At 45.9% G+C, this 23,100-nt stretch overlaps 1 protein-coding gene across 1 annotated transcript in view; it reads right to left on the bottom strand.

Moving 5' to 3' along the window:
• The window catches only part of CORO7 (coronin 7), a 201,408-nt gene that overhangs the window by 164,896 nt on the left and 13,412 nt on the right, over positions 1-23,100 (bottom strand). The window contains exons 6-9 of the mRNA XM_075566337.1: positions 22,689-22,759; positions 21,097-21,274; positions 17,415-17,491; positions 12,992-13,042 (exon numbers count right to left, since the gene is read on the bottom strand). Coding sequence (XP_075422452.1) covers positions 12,992-13,042; positions 17,415-17,491; positions 21,097-21,274; positions 22,689-22,759 — 377 coding nt within the window. The remainder of the gene's footprint in view (positions 1-12,991; positions 13,043-17,414; positions 17,492-21,096; positions 21,275-22,688; positions 22,760-23,100) is intronic.

Genomic DNA, 23,100 nt, shown 5'->3' with positions numbered 1-23,100 from the left:
CTCATACACTGTGTCTCCCCATGTTATAATGTACTTATACACTGTGTGTCTCCCCATGTCCCTCCATGTTATAATGTACTCATACACTGTGTGTCTCCCCATGTTATAATGTAATCATACACTGTGTCTCCCCATGTTATAATGTACTCATACACTGTGTCTCCCCATGTTATTATGTATTCATACACTGTGTCCCCCCATGTTATAATGTACTCATACACTGTGTCTCCCCGTGTTATAATGTACTCATACACTGTGTGTCTCCCCATGTTATAATGTAATCATACACTGTGTCTCCCCATGTTATAATGTACTCATACACTGTGTCTCCCCATGTTATAATGTATTCATACACTGTGTCCCCCCATGTTATAATGTACTCATACACTGTGTGTCTCCCCATGTTATAATGTAATCATACACTGTGTCTCCCTGTGTTATAATGTACTCATACACTGTGTCTCCCCGTGTTATAATGTACTCATACACTGTGTCTCCCCATGTTATAATGTACTCATACACTGTGTGTCTCCCCATGTTATAATGTACTCATACACCATGTGTCTCCCCGTGTTATAATGTACTCATACACTGTGTCTCCCCGTGTTATAATGTACTCATACACTGTGTGTCTCCCCATGTTATAATGTACTCATACACTGTGTCTCCCCATGTTATAATGTACTCATACACTGTGTGTCTCCCCGTGTTATAATGTACTCATACACTGTGTGTCTCCCCGTGTTATAATGTACTCATACACTGTGTGTCTCCCCATGTTATAATGTACTCATACACCATGTGTCTCCCCGTGTAATAATGTACTCATACACTGTGTGTCTCCCCATGTTATAATGTACTCATACACCATGTGTCTCCCCGTGTTATAATGTACTCATACACTGTGTCTCCCCGTGTTATAATGTACTCATACACTGTGTCTCCCCATGTTATAATGTACTCATACACTGTGTCTCCCCATGTTATAATGTACTCATACACTGTGTGTCTCCCCGTGTTATAATGTACTCATACACTGTGTGTCTCCCCGTGTTATAATGTAATCATACACTGTGTCTCCCCATGTTATAATGTACTCATACACTGTGTGTCTCCCCATGTTATAATGTACTCATACACTGTGTGTCTCCCCATGTTATAATGTACTCATACACTGTGTCTCCCCATGTTATAATGTACTCATACACTGTGTCTCCCCATGTTATAATGTACTCATACACTGTGTCTCCCCGTGTTATAATGTACTCATACACCGTGTGTCTCCCCATGTTATAATGTACTCATACACCATGTGTCTCCCCGTGTTATAATGTACTCATACACTGTGTGTCTCCCCATGTTATAATGTACTCATACACTGTGTGTCTCCCCGTGTTATAATGTACTCATACACTGTGTGTCTCCCCATGTTATAATGTACTCATACACTGTGTGTCTCCCCATGTTATAATGTACTCATACACTGTGTGTCTCCCCGTGTTATAATATAATCAGACACTGTGTCTCCCCGTGTTATAATGTACTCATACATTGTGTCTCCCCATGTTATAATGTACTCATACACCATGTGTCTCCCCGTGTTATAATGTACTCATACACTGTGTGTCTCCCCATGTTATAATGTACTCATACACCGTGTGTCTCCCCGTGTTATAATGTACTCATACACTGTGTCTCCCCGTGTTATAATGTACTCATACACTGTGTGTCTCCCCTTGTTATAATGTACTCATACACTGTGTCTCCCCATGTTATAATGTACTCATACACTGTGTGTCTCCCCGTGTTATAATGTACTCATACACTGTGTGTCTCCCCGTGTTATAATGTAATCATACACTGTGTCTCCCCGTGTTATAATGTACTCATACACTGTGTGTCTCCCCATGTTATAATGTACTCATACACTGTGTCTCCCCATGTTATAATGTACTCATACACTGTGTCTCCCCATGTTATAATGTACTCATACACCGTGTGTCTCCCCGTGTTATAATGTACTCATACACCGTGTGTCTCCCCATGTTATAATGTACTCATACACCATGTGTCTCCCCGTGTTATAATGTACTCATACACTGTGTGTCTCCCCATGTTATAATGTACTCATACACTGTGTGTCTCCCCGTGTTATAATGTACTCATACACTGTGTGTCTCCCCGTGTTATAATGTACTCATACACTGTGTGTCTCCCCATGTTATAATGTACTCATACACTGTGTGTCTCCCCATGTTATAATGTACTCATACACTGTGTGTCTCCCCATGTTATAATGTACTCATACACTGTGTCTCCCCGTGTTATAATGTAATCATACACTGTGTGTCTCCCCATGTTATAATGTACTTATACACTGTGTCTCCCCGTGTTATAATGTAATCATACACTGTGTGTCTCCCCGTGTTATAATGTACTCATACACTGTGTCTCCCCGTGTTATAATGTAATCATACACTGTGTCTCCCCGTGTTATAATGTACTCATACACTGTGTCTCCCCATGTTATAATGTACTCATACACTGTGTCTCCCCATGTTATAATGTACTCATACACTGTGTGTCTCCCCATGTTATAATGTACTCATACACTGTGTGTTTACCCATGTTATAATGTACTCATACACTGTGTCTCCCCGTGTTATAATGTAATCATACACTGTGTCTCCCCGTGTTATAATGTAATCATACACTGTGTCTCCCCGTGTTATAATGTAATCATACACTGTGTCTCCCCATGTTATAATGTACTCATACACTGTGTGTCTCCCCATGTTATAATGTAATCATACACTGTGTCTCCCCGTGTTATAATGTACTCATACACTGTGTGTCCCCGTGTTATAATGTACTCATACACTGTGTGTCTCCCCATGTTATAATGTACTCATACACTGTGTGTCCCCGTGTTATAATGTACTCATACACTGTGTGTCTCCCCATGTTATAATGTACTCATACACTGTGTGTCTCCCCGTGTTATAATGTACTCATACACTGTGTGTCTCCTCCATGTTATAATGTACTCATACACCATGTGTCTCCCCGTGTTATAATGTACTCATACACTGTGTGTCTCCCCATGTTATAATGTAATCATACACTGTGTGTCTCCCCATGTTATAATGTAATCATACACTGTGTCCCCCCATGTTATAATGTACTCATACACTGTGTGTCTCCCCATGTTATAATGTACTCATACACTGTGTGTCTCCCCATGTTATAATGTACTCATACACTGTGTGTCTCCCCATGTTATAATGTACTCATACACTGTCTCCCCGTGTTATAATGTACTCATACACTGTGTCTCCCCATGTTATAATGTACTCATACACTGTGTGTCTCCCCATGTTATAATGTACACATACACTGTGTCTCCCCGTGTTATAATGTACTCATACACTGTGTGTCTCCCCATGTTATAATGTACTCATACACTGTGTGTCTCCCCATGTTATAATGTACTCATACACTGTGTCCCCCCATGTTATAATGTACTCATACACTGTGTCTCCCTGTGTTATAATGTAATCATACACTGTGTGTCTCCCCATGTTATAATGTAATCATACACTGTGTCTCCCCGTGTTATAATGTACTCATACACTGTGTGTCCCCCCATGTTATAATGTACTCATACACTGTGTCTCCCCGTGTTATAATGTACTCATACACTGTGTCTCCCTATGTTATAATGTACTCATACACTGTGTGTCTCCCCGTGTTATAATGTAATCATACACTGTGTCTCCCCATGTTATAATGTACTCATACACCATGTGTCTCCCCATGTTATAATGTACTCATACACTGTGTGTCTCCCCATGTTATAATGTACTCATACACTGTGTCTCCCCGTGTTATAATGTACTCATACACTGTGTCTCCCCATGTTATAATGTACTCATACACTGTGTCTCCCCATGTTATAATGTAATCATACACTGTGTTTCCCCGTGTTATAATGTACTCATACACTGTGTCTCCCCGTGTTATAATGTACTCATACACTGTGTCTCCCCGTGTTATAATGTACTCATACACTGTGTCTCCCCGTGTTATAATGTACTCATACACTGTGTGTCTCCCCATGTTATAATGTACTCATACACTGTGTGTCTCCCCGTGTTATAATGTAATCATACACTGTGTGTCTCCCCGTGTTATAATGTACTCATACACTGTGTCTCCCCGTGTTATAATGTACTCATACACGGTGTGTCTCCCCGTGTTATAATGTAATCATACACTGTGTCTCCCCGTGTTATAATGTACTCATACACTGTGTCTCCCCATGTTATAATGTAATCATACACTGTGTGTCTCCCCATGTTATAATGTACTCATACACTGTGTCTCCCCATGTTATAATGTACTCATACACTGTATCTCCCCATGTTATAATGTACTCATACACTGTGTGTCTCCCCGTGTTATAATGTAATCATACACTGTGTGTCTCCCCATGTTATAATGTACTCATACACTGTGTCTCCCCGTGTTATAATGTACTCATACACTGTGTCTCCCCATGTTATAATGTACTCATACACGGTGTGTCTCCCCGTGTTATAATGTAATCATACACTGTGTCTCCCCGTGTTATAATGTACTCATACACTGTGTCTCCCCATGTTATAATGTACTCATACACGGTGTGTCTCCCCGTGTTATAATGTACTCATACACTGTGTGTCCCCGTGTTATAATGTACTCATACACTGTGTCTCCCCGTGTTATAATGTAATCATACACTGTGTCTCCCCGTGTTATAATGTACTCATACACTGTGTCTCCCCGTGTTATAATGTACTCATACACTGTGTGTCTCCCCGTGTTATAATGTACTCATACACTGTGTGTCTCCCCATTTTATAATGTACTCATACACTGTGTCTCCCCGTGTTATAATGTACTCATACACTGTGTGTCTCCCCGTGTTATAATGTACTCATACACTGTGTGTCTCCCCGTGTTATAATGTAATCATACACTGTGTGTCTCCCCATGTTATAATGTAATCATACACTGTGTCTCCCCATGTTATAATGTACTCATACACTGTGTGTCTCCCCATGTTATAATGTACTCATACACTGTGTCTCCCCATGTTATAATGTACTCATACACTGTGTCTCCCCATGTTATAATGTACTCATACACTGTGTATCTCCCCATGTTATAATGTACTCATACACTGTGTCTCCCCGTGTTATAATGTACCCATACACTGTGTCTCCCCATGTTATAATGTACTCATACACTGTGTATCTCCCCATGTTATAATGTACTCATACACTGTGTGTCCCCGTGTTATAATGTACTCATACACTGTGTCTCCCCGTGTTATAATGTACTCATACACTGTGTGTCTCCCCGTGTTATAATGTACTCATACACTGTGTGTCTCCCCATGTTATAATGTACTCATACACTGTGTCTCCCCGTGTTATAATGTACTCATACACTGTGTCTCCCCGTGTTATAATGTACTCATACACTGTGTCTCCCCGTGTTATAATGTACTCATACACTGTGTGTCTCCCCATGTTATAATGTACTCATACACTGTGTGTCTCCCCATGTTATAATGTACTCATACACTGTGTGTCTCCCCATGTTATAATGTACTCATACACTGTGTGTCTCCCCATGTTATAATGTAATCATACACTGTGTCTCCCCATGTTATAATGTAATCATACACTGTGTGTCTCCCCGTGTTATAATGTACTCATACACTGTGTCTCCCCGTGTTATAATGTACTCATACACTGTGTCTCCCCGTGTTATAATGTACTCATACACTGTGTCTCCCCGTGTTATAATGTACTCATACACTGTGTCTCCCCGTGTTATAATGTACTCATACACACTGTGTCTCCCCGTGTTATAATGTACTCATACACTGTGTCTCCCCATGTTATAATGTAATCATACACTGTGTGTCTCCCCATGTTATAATGTACTCATACACTGTGTGTCTCCCCGTGTTATAATGTACTCATACACTGTGTGTCTCCCCATGTTATAATGTACTCATACACTGTGTGTCTCCCTGTGTTATAATGTACTCATACACACTGTGTCTCCCCGTGTTATAATGTAATCATACACTGTGTCTCCCCATGTTATAATGTACTCATACACTGTGTCTCCCCGTGTTATAATGTACTCATACACTGTGTGTCTCCCCGTGTTATAATATACTCATACACTGTGTGTCTCCCCGTGTTATAATGTAATCATACACTGTGTGTCTCCCCATGTTATAATGTACTCATACACTGTGTGTCTCCCCGTGTTATAATGTAATCATACACTGTCTCCCCGTGTTATAATGTACTCATACACTGTGTGTCTCCCTGTGTTATAATGTACTCATACACTGTGTCTCCCCATGTTATAATGTAATCATACACTGTGTGTCTCCCCATGTTATAATGTACTCATACACTGTGTGTCTCCCCGTGTTATAATGTACTCATACACTGTGTGTCTCCCCGTGTTATAATGTACTCATACACTGTGTCTCCCCGTGTTATAATGTAATCATACACTGTGTGTCTCCCCATGTTATAATGTACTCATACACTGTGTGTCTCCCCATGTTATAATGTAATCATACACTGTGTCTCCCCGTGTTATAATGTACTCATACACTGTGTCTCCCCGTGTTATAATGTAATCATACACTGTGTGTCTCCCCATGTTATAATGTACTCATACACTGTGTGTCTCCCCGTGTTATAATGTACTCATACACTGTGTGTCTCCCCATGTTATAATGTACTCATACACTGTGTGTCTCCCCGTGTTATAATGTACTCATACACCATGTGTCTCCCCATGTTATAATGTACTCATACACTGTGTGTCTCCCCGTGTTATAATGTACTCATACACTGTGTCCCCCCGTGTTATAATGTACTCATACACTGTGTCTCCCCGTGTTATAATGTACTCATACACTGTGTCTCCCCGTGTTATAATGTACTCATACACTGTGTCTCCCCGTGTTATAATGTACTCATACACTGTGTCTCCCCGTGTTATAATGTACTCATACACTGTGTCTCCCCATGTTATAATGTACTCATACACTGTGTGTCTCCCCGTGTTATAATGTACTCATACACTGTGTGTCTCCCCGTGTTATAATGTAATCATACACTGTGTCTCCCCGTGTTATAATGTACTCATACACTGTGTCTCCCCATGTTATAATGTACTCATACACTGTGTGTCCCCGTGTTATAATGTACTCATACACTGTGTGTCTCCCCATGTTATAATGTAATCATACACTGTGTCTCCCCGTGTTATAATGTACTCATACACTGTGTGTCTCCCCATGTTATAATGTACTCATACACTGTGTGTCTCCCCGTGTTATAATGTACTCATACACTGTGTGTCTCCCTGTGTTATAATGTACTCATACACTGTGTCTCCCCGTGTTATAATGTACTCATACACTGTGTCTCCCCGTGTTATAATGTACTCATACACTGTGTCTCCCCGTGTTATAATGTACTCATACACTGTGTCTCCCCATGTTATAATGTACTCATACACTGTGTGTCTCCCCGTGTTATAATGTACTCATACACTGTGTGTCCCCGTGTTATAATGTACTCATACACTGTGTGTCTCCCCGTGTTATAATGTACTCATACACTGTGTCTCCCCATGTTATAATGTACTCATACACTGTGTGTCCCCGTGTTATAATGTACTCATACACTGTGTGTCTCCCCATGTTATAATGTAATCATACACTGTGTCTCCCCGTGTTATAATGTACTCATACACTGTGTGTCTCCCCATGTTATAATGTACTCATACACTGTGTGTCTCCCCGTGTTATAATGTACTCATACACTGTGTGTCTCCCTGTGTTATAATGTACTCATACACTGTGTCTCCCCGTGTTATAATGTACTCATACACTGTGTCTCCCCGTGTTATAATGTACTCATACACTGTGTGTCTCCCCATGTTATAATGTACTCATACACTGTGTGTCCCCCATGTTATAATGTACTCATACACTGTGTGTCTCCCCATGTTATAATGTACTCATACACTGTGTGTCTCCCCATGTTATAATGTAATCATACACTGTGTCTCCCCATGTTATAATGTAATCATACACTGTGTGTCTCCCCGTGTTATAATGTACTCATACACTGTGTCTCCCCGTGTTATAATGTACTCATACACTGTGTCTCCCCGTGTTATAATGTACTCATACACTGTGTCTCCCCGTGTTATAATGTACTCATACACTGTGTCTCCCCGTGTTATAATGTACTCATACACACTGTGTCTCCCCGTGTTATAATGTACTCATACACTGTGTCTCCCCATGTTATAATGTAATCATACACTGTGTGTCTCCCCATGTTATAATGTACTCATACACTGTGTGTCTCCCCGTGTTATAATGTACTCATACACTGTGTGTCTCCCCATGTTATAATGTACTCATACACTGTGTGTCTCCCTGTGTTATAATGTACTCATACACACTGTGTCTCCCCGTGTTATAATGTAATCATACACTGTGTCTCCCCATGTTATAATGTACTCATACACTGTGTCTCCCCGTGTTATAATGTACTCATACACTGTGTGTCTCCCCATGTTATAATGTAATCATACACTGTGTGTCTCCCCATGTTATAATGTACTCATACACTGTGTGTCTCCCCGTGTTATAATGTACTCATACACTGTGTGTCTCCCCGTGTTATAATATACTCATACACTGTGTGTCTCCCCGTGTTATAATGTAATCATACACTGTGTGTCTCCCCATGTTATAATGTACTCATACACTGTGTGTCTCCCCGTGTTATAATGTAATCATACACTGTCTCCCCGTGTTATAATGTACTCATACACTGTGTGTCTCCCTGTGTTATAATGTACTCATACACTGTGTCTCCCCATGTTATAATGTAATCATACACTGTGTGTCTCCCCATGTTATAATGTACTCATACACTGTGTGTCTCCCCGTGTTATAATGTACTCATACACTGTGTGTCTCCCCGTGTTATAATGTACTCATACACTGTGTGTCTCCCCGTGTTATAATGTACTCATACACTGTGTGTCTCCCCGTGTTATAATGTACTCATACACTGTGTGTCTCCCCGTGTTATAATGTACTCATACACTGTGTGTCTCCCCGTGTTATAATGTAATCATACACTGTGTGTCTCCCCATGTTATAATGTACTCATACACTGTGTCTCCCCGTGTTATAATGTAATCATACACTGTGTCTCCCTGTGTTATAATGTACTCATACACTGTGTGTCTCCCCATGTTATAATGTAATCATACACTGTGTCTCCCCGTGTTATAATGTACTCATACACTGTGTCTCCCCGTGTTATAATGTAATCATACACTGTGTGTCTCCCCATGTTATAATGTACTCATACACTGTGTGTCTCCCCGTGTTATAATGTACTCATACACTGTGTGTCTCCCCATGTTATAATGTACTCATACACTGTGTGTCTCCCCGTGTTATAATGTACTCATACACCATGTGTCTCCCCATGTTATAATGTACTCATACACTGTGTGTCTCCCCGTGTTATAATGTACTCATACACTGTGTCTCCCCGTGTTATAATGTACTCATACACTGTGTGTCTCCCCATGTTATAATGTACTCATACACTGTGTGTCTCCCCATGTTATAATGTACTCATACACTGTGTGTCTCCCCGTGTTATAATGTACTCATACACTGTGTCTCCCCGTGTTATAATGTAATCATACACTGTGTGTCTCCCCATGTTATAATGTACTCATACACTGTGTGTCTCCCCATGTTATAATGTAATCATACACTGTGTCTCCCCGTGTTATAATGTACTCATACACTGTGTCTCCCCGTGTTATAATGTAATCATACACTGTGTGTCTCCCCATGTTATAATGTACTCATACACTGTGTGTCTCCCCGTGTTATAATGTACTCATACACTGTGTGTCTCCCCATGTTATAATGTACTCATACACTGTGTCTCCCCGTGTTATAATGTACTCATACACCATGTGTCTCCCCATGTTATAATGTACTCATACACTGTGTGTCTCCCCGTGTTATAATGTACTCATACACTGTGTCTCCCCGTGTTATAATGTACTCATACACTGTGTGTCTCCCCATGTTATAATGTACTCATACACTGTGTGTCTCCCCATGTTATAATGTACTCATACACTGTGTGTCTCCCCATGTTATAATGTACTCATACACTGTGTGTCTCCCCATGTTATAATGTAATCATACACTGTGTGTCTCCCCGTGTTATAATGTACTCATACACCATATGTCTCCCCATGTTATAATGTACTCATACACTGTGTGTCTCCCCATGTTATAATGTACTCATACACTGTGTGTCTCCCCGTGTTATAATGTACTCATACACTGTGTGTCTCCCCGTGTTATAATGTACTCATACACTGTGTCTCCCCGTGTTATAATGTACTCATACACTGTGTGTCTCCCCATGTTATAATGTACTCATACACTGTGTGTCTCCCCATGTTATAATGTACTCATACACTGTGTGTCTCCCCATGTTATAATGTACTCATACACTGTGTGTCTCCCCATGTTATAATGTAATCATACACTGTGTGTCTCCCCGTGTTATAATGTACTCATACACCATATGTCTCCCCATGTTATAATGTACTCATACACTGTGTGTCTCCCCATGTTATAATGTACTCATACACTGTGTGTCTCCCCGTGTTATAATGTACTCATACACTGTGTGTCTCCCCGTGTTATAATGTACTCATACACTGTGTGTCTCCCCGTGTTATAATGTACTCATACACTGTGTGTCTCCCCGTGTTATAATGTACTCATACACTGTGTCTCCCCGTGTTATAATGTACTCATACACTGTGTCTCCCCATGTTATAATGTACTCATACACTGTGTCTCCCCATGTTATAATGTACTCATACACTGTGTGTCTCCCCATGTTATAATGTACTCATACACTGTGTGTCTCCCCGTGTTATAATGTACTCATACACTGTGTGTCTCCCCATGTTATAATGTACTCATACACTGTGTGTCTCCCCATGTTATAATGTAATCATACACTGTGTGTCTCCCCGTGTTATAATGTACTCATACACTGTGTGTCTCCCCATGTTATAATGTACTCATACACTGTGTCTCCCCGTGTTATAATGTACTCATACACTGTGTGTCTCCCCGTGTTATAATGTAATCATACACTGTATCTCCCCATGTTATAATGTACTCATACACTGTGTGTCTCCCCGTGTTATAATGTAATCATACACTGTGTCTCCCCGTGTTATAATGTACTCATACACTGTGTCTCCCCGTGTTATAATGTAATCATACACTGTGTGTCTCCCCGTGTTATAATGTAATCATACACTGTGTCTCCCCATGTTATAATGTACTCATACACTGTGTCTCCCTGTGTTATAATGTAATCATACACTGTGTGTCTCCCCGTGTTATAATGTACTCATACACTGTGTGTCTCCCCGTGTTATAATGTACTCATACACTGTGTGTCTCCCCATGTTATAATGTACTCATACACTGTGTCTCCCCGTGTTATAATGTACTCATACACTGTGTCTCCCCATGTTATAATGTACTCATACACTGTGTCTCCCCATGTTATAATGTACTCATACACTGTGTGTCTCCCCGTGTTATAATGTAATCATACACTGTATCTCCCCATGTTATAATGTAATCATACACTGTGTCTCCCCGTGTTATAATGTACTCATACACTGTGTCTCCCCGTGTTATAATGTACTCATACACTGTGTGTCTCCCCGTGTTATAATGTACTCATACACTGTGTCTCCCCATGTTATAATGTACTCATACACTGTGTGTCTCCCCATGTTATAATGTACTCATACACTGTGTGTCTCCCCATGTTATAATGTACTCATACACTGTGTCTCCCCGTGTTATAATGTACTCATACACTGTGTCTCCCCGTGTTATAATGTACTCATACACTGTGTGTCTCCCCGTGTTATAATGTACTCATACACTGTGTCTCCCCGTGTTATAATGTACTCATACACTGTGTCTCCCTGTGTTATAATGTACTCATACACTGTGTCTCCCCATGTTATAATGTACTCATACACTGTGTCTCCCTGTGTTATAATGTACTCATACACTGTGTCTCCCCATGTTATAATGTAATCATACACTGTGTCTCCCCGTGTTATAATGTACTCATACACTGTGTCTCCCTGTGTTATAATGTAATCATACACTGTGTGTCTCCCCGTGTTATAATGTACTCATACACTGTGTCTCCCCATGTTATAATGTAATCATACACTGTGTGTCTCCCCATGTTATAATGTACTCATACACTGTGTGTCTCCCCATGTTATAATGTACTCATACACTGTGTGTCTCCCCGTGTTATAATGTACTCATACACTGTGTGTCTCCCCGTGTTATAATGTACTCATACACTGTGTCTCCCCATGTTATAATGTAATCATACACTGTGTGTCTCCCCATGTTATAATGTACTCATACACTGTGTGTCTCCCCATGTTATAATGTACTCATACACTGTGTGTCTCCCCATGTTATAATGTACTCATACACTGTGTGTCTCCCCATGTTATAATGTACTCATACACTGTGTGTCTCCCCATGTTATAATGTACTCATACACTGTGTGTCTCCCCATGTTATAATGTACTCATACACTGTGTGTCTCCCCATGTTATAATGTACTCATACACTGTGTGTCTCCCCATGTTATAATGTACTCATACACTGTGTCTCCCCGTGTTATAATGTACTCATACACTGTGTCTCCCCATGTTATAATGTAATCATACACTGTGTCTCCCCGTGTCACAAAATGTCATTTTGGGTCAGTACCTGGCAGGCTCCTGTTCTCTTCCGGGCATCAAAGATCCGCAACCTCTTGTCCTGGAAACAGAAAGAAATGAATATGAGGAAGAGAGAAACATTACTCAGACACACGTAGGCCGGGGTCCTGTGAAGGATAACGCCGGGGTTACCCACGGGTACAGCCCCTGATCTGGCGTTATCCTTCACAGGCTGGGGTTCCCCATGGGTACAGCCCCTGATCTGGCATTATCCTTCACAGACTGGGGTTCCCCGAGCCACGGTTACAGCCCCTGATCTGGCATTATCCTTCACAGACTGGGGTTCCCCGAGCCACGGTTACAGCCCCTGATCTGGCATAATCCTTCACAGACTGGGGTTCCCCGAGCCACGGTTACAGCCCCTGATCTGGCATAATCCTTCACAGGCTGGGGTTCCCCGAGCCACGGTTACAGCCCCTGATCTGGCATAATCCTTCACAGACTGGGGTTCCCCGAGCCACGGTTACAGCCCCTGATCTGGCATAATCCTTCACAGACTGGGGTTCCCCGAGTCACGGTTACAGCCCCTGATCTGGCATAATCCTTCACAGGCTGGGGTTCCCCGAGCCACGGTTACAGCCCCTGATCTGGCATAATCCTTCACAGACTGGGGTTCCCCGAGTCACGGTTACAGCCCCTGATCTGGCATAATCCTTCACAGGCTGGGGTTCCCCGAGCCACGGTTACTGCCCCCGATCTGCTGTTACCCTTCTCATGCCGAGGGTTCCCAGAGCCGTGGGAACTGCCCCCGACCCGGGGTTATCCTTCACATGCCAGGGTTCCCCCGCGCCGTGGGGACTGCACCCGATCTGGCGTTACCCTTCACATGCCGAGGGTTCCCAGAGCCGTGGGAACTGCCCCCGACCCGGGGTTATCCTTCACATGCCAGGGTTCCCCCGCACCGTGGGTACTGCACCCGATCCGGCATTATCCTTTGCAGTACGATTATCACATATAAGGTATATCGTGGGCAGTGGCTCGTTTCCTAGGAGCGGGTCAGGCTCACCGCTCCAACGGAGTCCCTTCCTCTTCTGTGTCCGGGCATCATGTGTCCACTCCGTCTTCCGTGTCCGGCGTCCGGGCATCACATGATCGCTCTCGGAGAAGAAGTCACAAGACACGGAAGTGCCGGAGGTCCGGTGGCACTCTGATACCGGACCCCCGACGCTGTAAAGATGAATTGTCATGGTAACCGGTCTACACAGAAGGTAGAGGCACTCCCTGTTTGCGTCTGTGAATGACGTGGTGCCCGTCCGGGAAGGACCTGGTGGTGCCCGTCCGGGAAGGACCTGGTGGTGCCCGTCCGGGAAGGACCTGGTGGTGCCCGTCCGGGAAGGACCTGGTGGTGCCCGTCCGGGAAGGACCTGGTGGTGCCCGTCCGGGAAGGACCTGGTGGTGCCCGTCCGTGAAGGGCCTGGTGGTGCCCGTCCGTGAAGGGCCTGGTGGTGCCCTTCCGTGAAGGGCCTGGTGGTGCCCCTCCGTGAAGGGCCTGGTGGTGCCCGTCCGTGAAGGACCTGGTGCCCGTCCGTGAAGGACCTGGTGCCCGTCCGTGAAGGACCTTGTGGTGCCCATCCATTAAGGACCTGGTGGTGCCCGTCCGTGAAGGACCTGGTGGTGCCCGTCCGTGAAGGACCTGGTGGTGCCCGTCCGTGAAGGACCTGGTGGTGCCCGTCCGTGAAGGACCTGGTGGTGCCCGTACGTGAAGGACCTCACTCCCACTGCAGTAATCATCGTCGGAGACAAGAAAGGTCCGATGCCCTCAGATCAATGTCATCACAAAGTCGGCACGACAATAAGGCGATGCCCAACGCTTCGGCCAGTCTCTTCACAAGGTGCAGTCAGACTTGGTGATACATTGATCTGAGCCTCGGGCTCGGGGAATCCCGGCTGCACTGTCACAGCGCTACTCCAGTAACACACAGGAACACATCAGGGAACCGTTAACACATATTGTGCAGGGCTTGAGGCTGGAACGTAACACAACCATATGATACAGTATTAAAATGAAATTGATGTCGGTAAATATGTTTCTGCCGACACAGTACAACTAGTTTTTATTAATACGCTTCCACAGCTGGTCAGTTAGGCTGTGGCCCCGCTGGCGCTGACCGCGCTCATGCTTGAGAGCGGTGACGTCACCAGCTCTCCAAGCATGAGCGCCGGGTGTCCTGGATATTTCGCAAGCGCGCGCGGGGGGGGGGGGGGGGGGCGTTGCGGGCAAGTTGAGCACGCTTGAAAGTCAATTTTTTTTGTATACTCAAGCACCAAGCTTGGGTGAGCGTGCGTACCCGCGCACGAGTGCACCGCGTGAGCAGGTAAGGGACAATTTGAATTGCCGAAACTAAACTCTGCAAGCGTCGTGGGCTCAGCACTAGCGTGGCTGCAACCTATCATGGCAATAGGTTTGATGAGGAGAGATGGAGCACTACAGGAAAAAACTGCTAGAGAGTTGTGTTCCCAATAAAAAGGTTTAATGGATTAGAGCATAGTACACAAAAAATGAGCCCTGGGGCCCCCACCAACGCGTTTCGAGCTTGCGCTCTTTCTCAAGGTGCATGGCAAAGCAGCAAATTAAGGGAGAAGGAGTGACTCAGTGAGTAACGACACGACTGGCAGTGAGTTTGAAGCAGGGGATCCTGGTTCAATTCCCAGTGTCGGCTCCTTGTGACCTTGGGCAAGTCACTTTATCTCCCTGTGCCTCAGGCACCAAAAACATAGATTGTAAGCTCCACGGGGCAGGGACCTGCGCCTGCAAAATGTCTCTGTAAAGCGCTGCGTACAATTAGCAGCGCTATACATGAACATGCTATTATTATACTGTGTGCAGAGAGCGCCACCTGCTGGAGGCTTTCTTAAACCAGATGCTCAAAGCTCCGCCAAGTGACCTCTGTCCCGAGGTTCATGCTCATCTACACAGCTAATTATATGCGAAAACAATGGCCGTTACGGGCGCAAACAGCCCCATCGCCTACATGGAATAAGCCGTTCTGCTCCCTGAGATTTACACGTATCCTCAAAGCTAATTATATGCAAGAACAACTTCCCAACTACATCTCGTTAGCACAGGCATCGCGTTATGCTAGAGGAAACATACGCAACGGTGGCCTCACACCCATCCTGACCGCGTAAATGCCCCGTATCAGAGTCTGGGCGGGAGTCACCCCAAGTTTAGGTATGACAGCGGTGAACGGCTGAGCAGCAGAGGCCGCCGGTAACAACGGGTGTCCTCCCGCGAGGGAGCCAGCAGTTAGAGGGCTTCCTTTGGAGCGGTTTCCCCGATTTTGGGGTTACAAAGGTGCGGAGGCAGACACCAGTGCCACTTCGTGAGGACGGCCATTATGACCCCCGGGCATCCAGTAACAAACGTGGGAGATAAATCGTGCCGCCTGGAATTCTGGTTACTGCACCTAAATGCTCATCTTACCTCTATTTCTGTACGTGGATCTGTCACCATCTGTCCCTGCGACTAACAAACAACCGTAAATATGTCAGGAAAGCGGGGTGTCCCCAGAGGTTTGAGGGGGGGGCTGCAGGAATGGGACTTTTAGACACAGCCGTTTAGCAGCCGCGGGACAGTTGGCCGCGCCATTTAGCGGCCTCCCGTTTTGGCTCTGAGGCAGGAAATTAGCGTTACGATTAGGGGTTAAGGGTAGGGTTGTTAGGGTAAGGGATTTTTTTTAGGGTAACAAGTTTAAAGGTTACGTTTTTTTGGGATAAGGAGGGTAGGTTACGGTTGTTAGGATAAGGCTTTTTTTAGGATAATGAGTTTTAAGGGTTAAGGTTTTAGGGTAAGGGGTTAGAGCAGGGGTGCACAAAAGTTTCCCCCGGCGCCCCCCTGCATGCTCTCCTTACCTTGGTTCCGACGTCAAATGACGCTGCGGGTCATGTGACGCCGCGTTGCCATGGCGACATCGCCGGAAGTCAAGGTAAGGGAATTTACAGAGGCCTCACGCGGTTCCCTGGCATTTAATTTAAATGCTTTGGGGGAGAGCGCGGGGCCTCTGTAACCACCACACTCCCCAACCAGAAAATCTCACACCCCTCAGTTTGCGCACCTCTGTATTAGGGGGAGGTGAGAGGTATGCGTCCCTGATGTATGTGTATTAGGGGGGAGGCACCCCCAGGTTACGCACACCTGGGTTAGAGGGCACATTACCTGTGGCGGCGCGAACAGTTCCAGCGGCCAAATCTCCCAGTGGTGAAGCGCCGGCTTAATAGCCACGGCGAAATGTCCTAAACCGCTGCCGATCACTCCCCCCCCCCCTTATGTTTTAAAGCTTGCGGCGAATCTACAACGCGCTGGCGGCTTCTCCGGTACGGAAGGGGCTAGTAATGCCGTGGGGTACGGATCAGCGAACTGGGACCTAAGTGGAATTGCCCCTTTAAGGGGAGAAGCCGCGCTGGGTCCTCACCTTGCAGGATGTCCCTAGCAGGACGCCGTCCCGACTCCAGCACACGCTCTGCACCTGATCTCCGTGGGCATCCAAGGCTGGAAAAGGGGGAGAAGAAGGAAACTGGGGGGGTCATCTGGGATGTGTACGTCTCTCTCCGATAACGGGATGTCCGGTTGACCCTTCCCCGGTTGGAGGGAGCGTGTTGTCCTCTGAAGCGGGAGAAGTGTTTTGGAGACCAACTACAGCTGAACGTCTTGATATCTGTCTCGTCAGCGGCTCAATGGGGTAGTGGCTACAACATAGACTTGTGTACTTGTTTGCTAGGGGGAAATCACAGGATTAATGGCAGTATAATGCCAGCTAATAAAGAGGGAAGGGAGTCAACGGTCCTGAGGATGTACGTTCTCAAAGTAAACATAAAGACTATGGCACTTCCCTGTCTCCAGTCAAATTAAGGAGCAAGATCTCTCGTCATCTAAACGTGACCGCAGTGCGGCGAGATCCCGCAGTGATCCCGTCTGTCCGACGCTTGGCGTAGTAATAGTAATCCGGATTGACTGGAGACATGGAAGCACCATAGTCTTTATTTTACTTGGGGTACGAGCATGAACATGGGGTTTATACCCCAAAACGTTACCCCCTATTTAGTTTGTATCTTCTCCCCTGTCGTCCCTTTGGTTTTTTTTTACATGTCTTTCATACTTGGCCGTTTTTGCCTTTCTTTCTTCGGACCAGTTGCATATTCGCCATTGTCCCGACGCGCTCTCGCTTGACAGAGGAGTGTTTCTCTTTCTGGTTGTTAATGGTTATTTTCCTTGCGGTGTGCTTTATTCATGCGGGTAACTTACACTTTGATCACTGATCCTGTTCATGCGTCTTTGCATTTCGGGGCTATTTCTGTGTATATGCTGCATACGCAGCTTTCAGTAAAAATCTATGGTTTTGTGTCGATGTGTCTCTGTGTGTCTGTGTCTCTGTGTGTCTGTGTCTCTGTGTGTCTGTGTGTCTGTGTGTCTGTGTGTCTGTGTGTCTGTGTGTGTGTGTGTGTGTGTGTGTGCTGGGAACGTCTTTGTTTAATTATAGAACAAGAGGCCGTTCTCTGCAGATGGAGGGTGGGAAGCTCGGGGGAGATGTGAGGAAGCGCTCCTGCACAGAAATGGCGTGGAAAAGACAATTTGGGGTTTTGGAAGTGCTAAAGATAAGGTCTTTTTTTCCCATGATACAGCATGACCGAAAACACTGGGAGATAAATCGGCTCTGGGAGAAATCCACGTAAAACAGATCATTCTGTGAATTTAGTGGTAACTTCCATTGCTGCTGTCCCACATACACAGTTACTCCTACCAACCATCGTGGCCAAGCACGGCCATCTACTGCACTTACCCACCATCAAGGCCAGGCACTGCCATCTAATGCACTTACCCACCATCGAGGCCAGGCACTGCCATCTACTGCACTTACCCACCATCGAGGCCAGGCACTGCCATCTACTGCACTTACCCACCATCAAGGCCAGGCACTGCCATCTACTGCACTTACCCACCATCAAGGCCAAGCACTGCCATCTACTGCAGTTACCCACCATCAAGGCCAAGCACTGCCATCTACTGCACTTACCCACCATCGTGGCCAAGCACGGCCATCTACTGCACTTACCCACCATCAAGGCCAGGCACTGCCATCTACTGCACTTACCCACCATCAAGGCCAAGCACTGCCATCTATTGCACTTACCCACCATCAAGGCCAGGCACTGCCATCTACTGCACTTACCCACCATCGTGGCCAAGCACGGCCATCTACTGCACTTACCCACCATCAAGGCCAGGCACTGCCATCTACTGCACTTACCCACCATCGAGGCCAGGCACTGCCATCTACTGCACTTACCCACCATCGTGGCCAAGCACGGCCATCTACTGCACTTACCCACCATCAAGGCCAGGCACTGCCATCTAATGCACTTACCCACCATCGAGGCCAGGCACTGCCACCTACTGCACTTACCCACCATCGAGGCCAGGCACTGCCATCTACTGCACTTACCCACCATCAAGGCCAGGCACTGCCATCTACTGCACTTACCCACCATCAAGGCCAAGCACTGCCATCTACTGCAGTTACCCACCATCAAGGCCAAGCACTGCCATCTACTGCACTTACCCACCATCAAGGCCAAGCACTGCCATCTACTGCACTTACCCACCATCGAGGCCAGGCACTGCCATCTACTGCACCTACCCCCCATCAAGGCCAGGCACTGCCATCTACTGCACCTACCCACCATCAAGGCCAGGCACTGCCATCTACTGCACCTACCCACCATCAAGGCCAGGCACTGCCATCTACTGCACCTACCCACCATCAAGGCCAGGCACTGCCATCTACTGCACTTACCCACCATCAAGGCCAAGCACTGCCATCTACTGCACTTACCCACCATCAAGGCCAGGCACTGCCATCTACTGCACTTACCCACCATCAAGGCCAGGCACTGCCACCTACTGCACTTACCCACCATCAAGGCCAGGCACTGCCACCTACTGCACTAATTCCCTCACCTGCTGTCTCTGTAACTCTCCCAACATACCACTTAGATTGTAAGCTCTCCGGGGCAGGGATTTCCTTTCCTATTCACAAGATATGATCCAAGAAGGATCACAAAGATACCCCAAATGTTGCCCTCATCCAAAAATATCACAGTATATAATGCCAGAACTATCGGTCTCCAAATAGTGCCTAATATTTACAGTGATGTGCTTAGAATTACCACTGGGGATTTTAAACACATCACTGTAAATATTAGTAACTAAGCAAGTTTAATATTTTAATAAAGTTGTATTATTTTCTTCCCTCAGAGGTGCCTTAGCTATGACCAGTCACTTATCTTATGGTTATTGATACCTATATCAGATACACCACTGATATATAGCCTAGGTGTATTACACCAGCTGACATAAATATTCTATTTGGAGACCAATAGGTCTGTCATTATGTACTGTGATATTTTTGGATGAGTGCATCATTTGGGGTATCTTTCTGATCCTTCTAGGATCAGATCTTGTGTATATGCCCATTATTTCCCCTATGACCTCCTACACACACAGAATAAATATATATATATCAATTTACTATATATTACTACGGTCTAGCGGCTAGTCCTCATTTTGATTTCCTTTCCTATTGTCTGACTTTGTTTGTTGCACTAATTGTATTAGAATGCTCTGTGCTGTCTCTTTTGTAAAGCACGGAGTACACTGTGTGCGCTATATAAAGATATATACATACCCTCTGTACCCCCACCCCCCCTCCCCTCCCGTTCCGTTACCAATCCAAGATTAACTCGGGCTCTTGGAGCGGACGGAAACTTGGACGCAGCATCGAGGACTCTACCGTCAGACCCAGGAAAGCCGGTGCATGCGGAACGGGAAGCCGCGGGCGGTCGTGGCGAGCGCCGGAAGAGCAACGCCGACACCTCAACTACACTGACCGGTGGCGTGGGGGCGACCTTCCAACGCCCCAATGCCTGGTTTGTGAGTTGGATATTGTACTGCAGACCATGGGGAAGTCTGAATATTCGGAGCTGCGGTCAATCTATGGATTGTACTGTATATCACTATGGATCATTTTAAAACGCGCGAGGCTTTTAATGCTGCGAAGACATTTGCGCTAAGTCTTTCCCTTACACGATTGCCGTTACCTGTCAGGAGTTTCTCTCGGGAGAGATCCCATATCTGGGCCGTGTTCCCGCCTGCGCTAACCAGCAGGGCGTCCGCTGAGGGGTGAAACTGGAGGGCCTGCACCTGCGCCCCGCTCCCTGCCAGGGTCCCGGAGTGGGTCCCACTGTCCCCTTCTCCCGACATCCGCCACAGCTTCACCTGGGGGCGAAACACAGACTCATACAGCTTCAATCGCCCGAAAACTGGGAGCGGGAGGGGGGGGGGGGGGGGGGGGAAGAGGGAGGAAGCGTTAGGGACAGATCACGTACCCCAAACATAATGCGTTGTAAACAATACCAGCAACGCATTGCAGAGCGATGTATTAACACGTGCAGGGAGATCTAATAACACGCAGAGCGATGTATTAACACGTGCAGGGAGATCTAATAGCACGCAGTGAAATAACGCACGAGATCTAATAGCGCGGTGAGCGAGATCTAATAGCACGGCGAGCGAGATCTAATAGCACGGCGAGCGAGATCTAATAGCACGGCGAGCGAGATCTAATAGCACGGCGAGCGAGATCTAATAGCACGGCGAGCGAGATCTAATAGCAAGCCGAGCGAGATCTAATAGCACGCCGAGCGAGATCTAATAGCACGCCGAGCGAGATCTAATAGCACGGCGAGCGAGATCTAATAGCACGGCGAGCGAGATCTAATAGCACGGCGAGCGAGATCTAATAGCACGGCGAACGAGATCTAATAGCACGGCAAACGAGATCTAATAGCACGGCAAACGAGATCTAATAGCAAGCCGAGCGAGATCTAATAGCAAGCCGAGCGAGATCTAATAGCACGGCGAGCGATTTAACAACACGCCGAGCGATGTAATAACACAGAGCCATATAATAGCACGCAGAGCCATAAGTTGCTCGCCCCTTTTAGGACCAAAGTTAATTCGGGACTGTGACATGTTCAATAAGTTACACGGAGCTGACTGACGCATTTATAAAGCGCTAGAACTGTTCTAAAATAATGTTCTAAAACGTGAAACATTTCCACGGTCTCAATGCCTCTAGGTGATCAGACTGTTTGTCTGTCTTTAAATCCACGGATACATTGTCCTTTCTGCTCAGTTCCTCGTTTGCAAAGTAATTATGAGGCGGGTAACATGTCTGTTAGACAAACGGATAAACAGAAGTGGCTGGATTTCAGTTTTCCTGCAGAAAATGGTCATTGTTCTAGCAAGAACCCCCCCTCCCTGTTTAGTTTTTTCACAGGATGGAAACGGGGGGGTTCCTTCCTATTTTAAGCTCCGGGGACCCCCTGATTTCTGAGACAGTTCCCGGTGAAGTACCGAGTACAAATCTCCTTCCAAGATGGCTGACAAATCTTAGGCTAATAGGACGTTGCAACATTATCAGCTGGGGCTTCCTATAATATCGGTAGTTTCACCAGTAAGTATCTAGCGAACCCGGAGCTGAAAATAGCTTGGTTCAGAGCAGGAGGACCCTCCAGTCCCAATCCTGTGAATACAAAATGGAGGTTAGTTAGGGAGGACTGAGACCAGAGAACAGGGCGAGGTGTGAGGAGAGGTCGCTGAGCTGGACGGCTGTGGGATTGGTACTCACCGTGTGGTCGGCAGAGCCGGTAACCAGGAGATCATCGTCAAACGGAGAGAAAGCAAAGTCTGTCACCGCCTCTGAGAGTGAGAGAGAGTGAGAGTGAGAGTGAGAGAGAGTGAGAGAGAACACACAGCGTGAGAATAAGAGAGAGAGAGAGAGAGAGAGAGAGAGAGAGAGAGAGAGAACACACAGTGTGAGAATAAGAGAGAGAGAGAGAGAGAGAGAGAGAGAGAGAGAACACACAGTGTGAGAATAAGAGAGAGAGAGAGAGAGAACACACAGCGTGAGAATAAGAGAGAGAGAGAGAACGAACACACAGCGTGAGAATAAGAGAGAGAGAGAGAGAACGAACACACAGCGTGAGAATAAGAGAGAGAGAGAGAGAACACACAGCGTGAGAATAAGAGAGAGAGAGAGA

Source organism: Ascaphus truei, chromosome 11 (assembly GCF_040206685.1).
Source record: "Ascaphus truei isolate aAscTru1 chromosome 11, aAscTru1.hap1, whole genome shotgun sequence".
NCBI classification, from domain to species: domain Eukaryota; kingdom Metazoa; phylum Chordata; class Amphibia; order Anura; family Ascaphidae; genus Ascaphus; species Ascaphus truei.
This window is presented reverse-complemented; position numbering and strand designations above follow the sequence as displayed.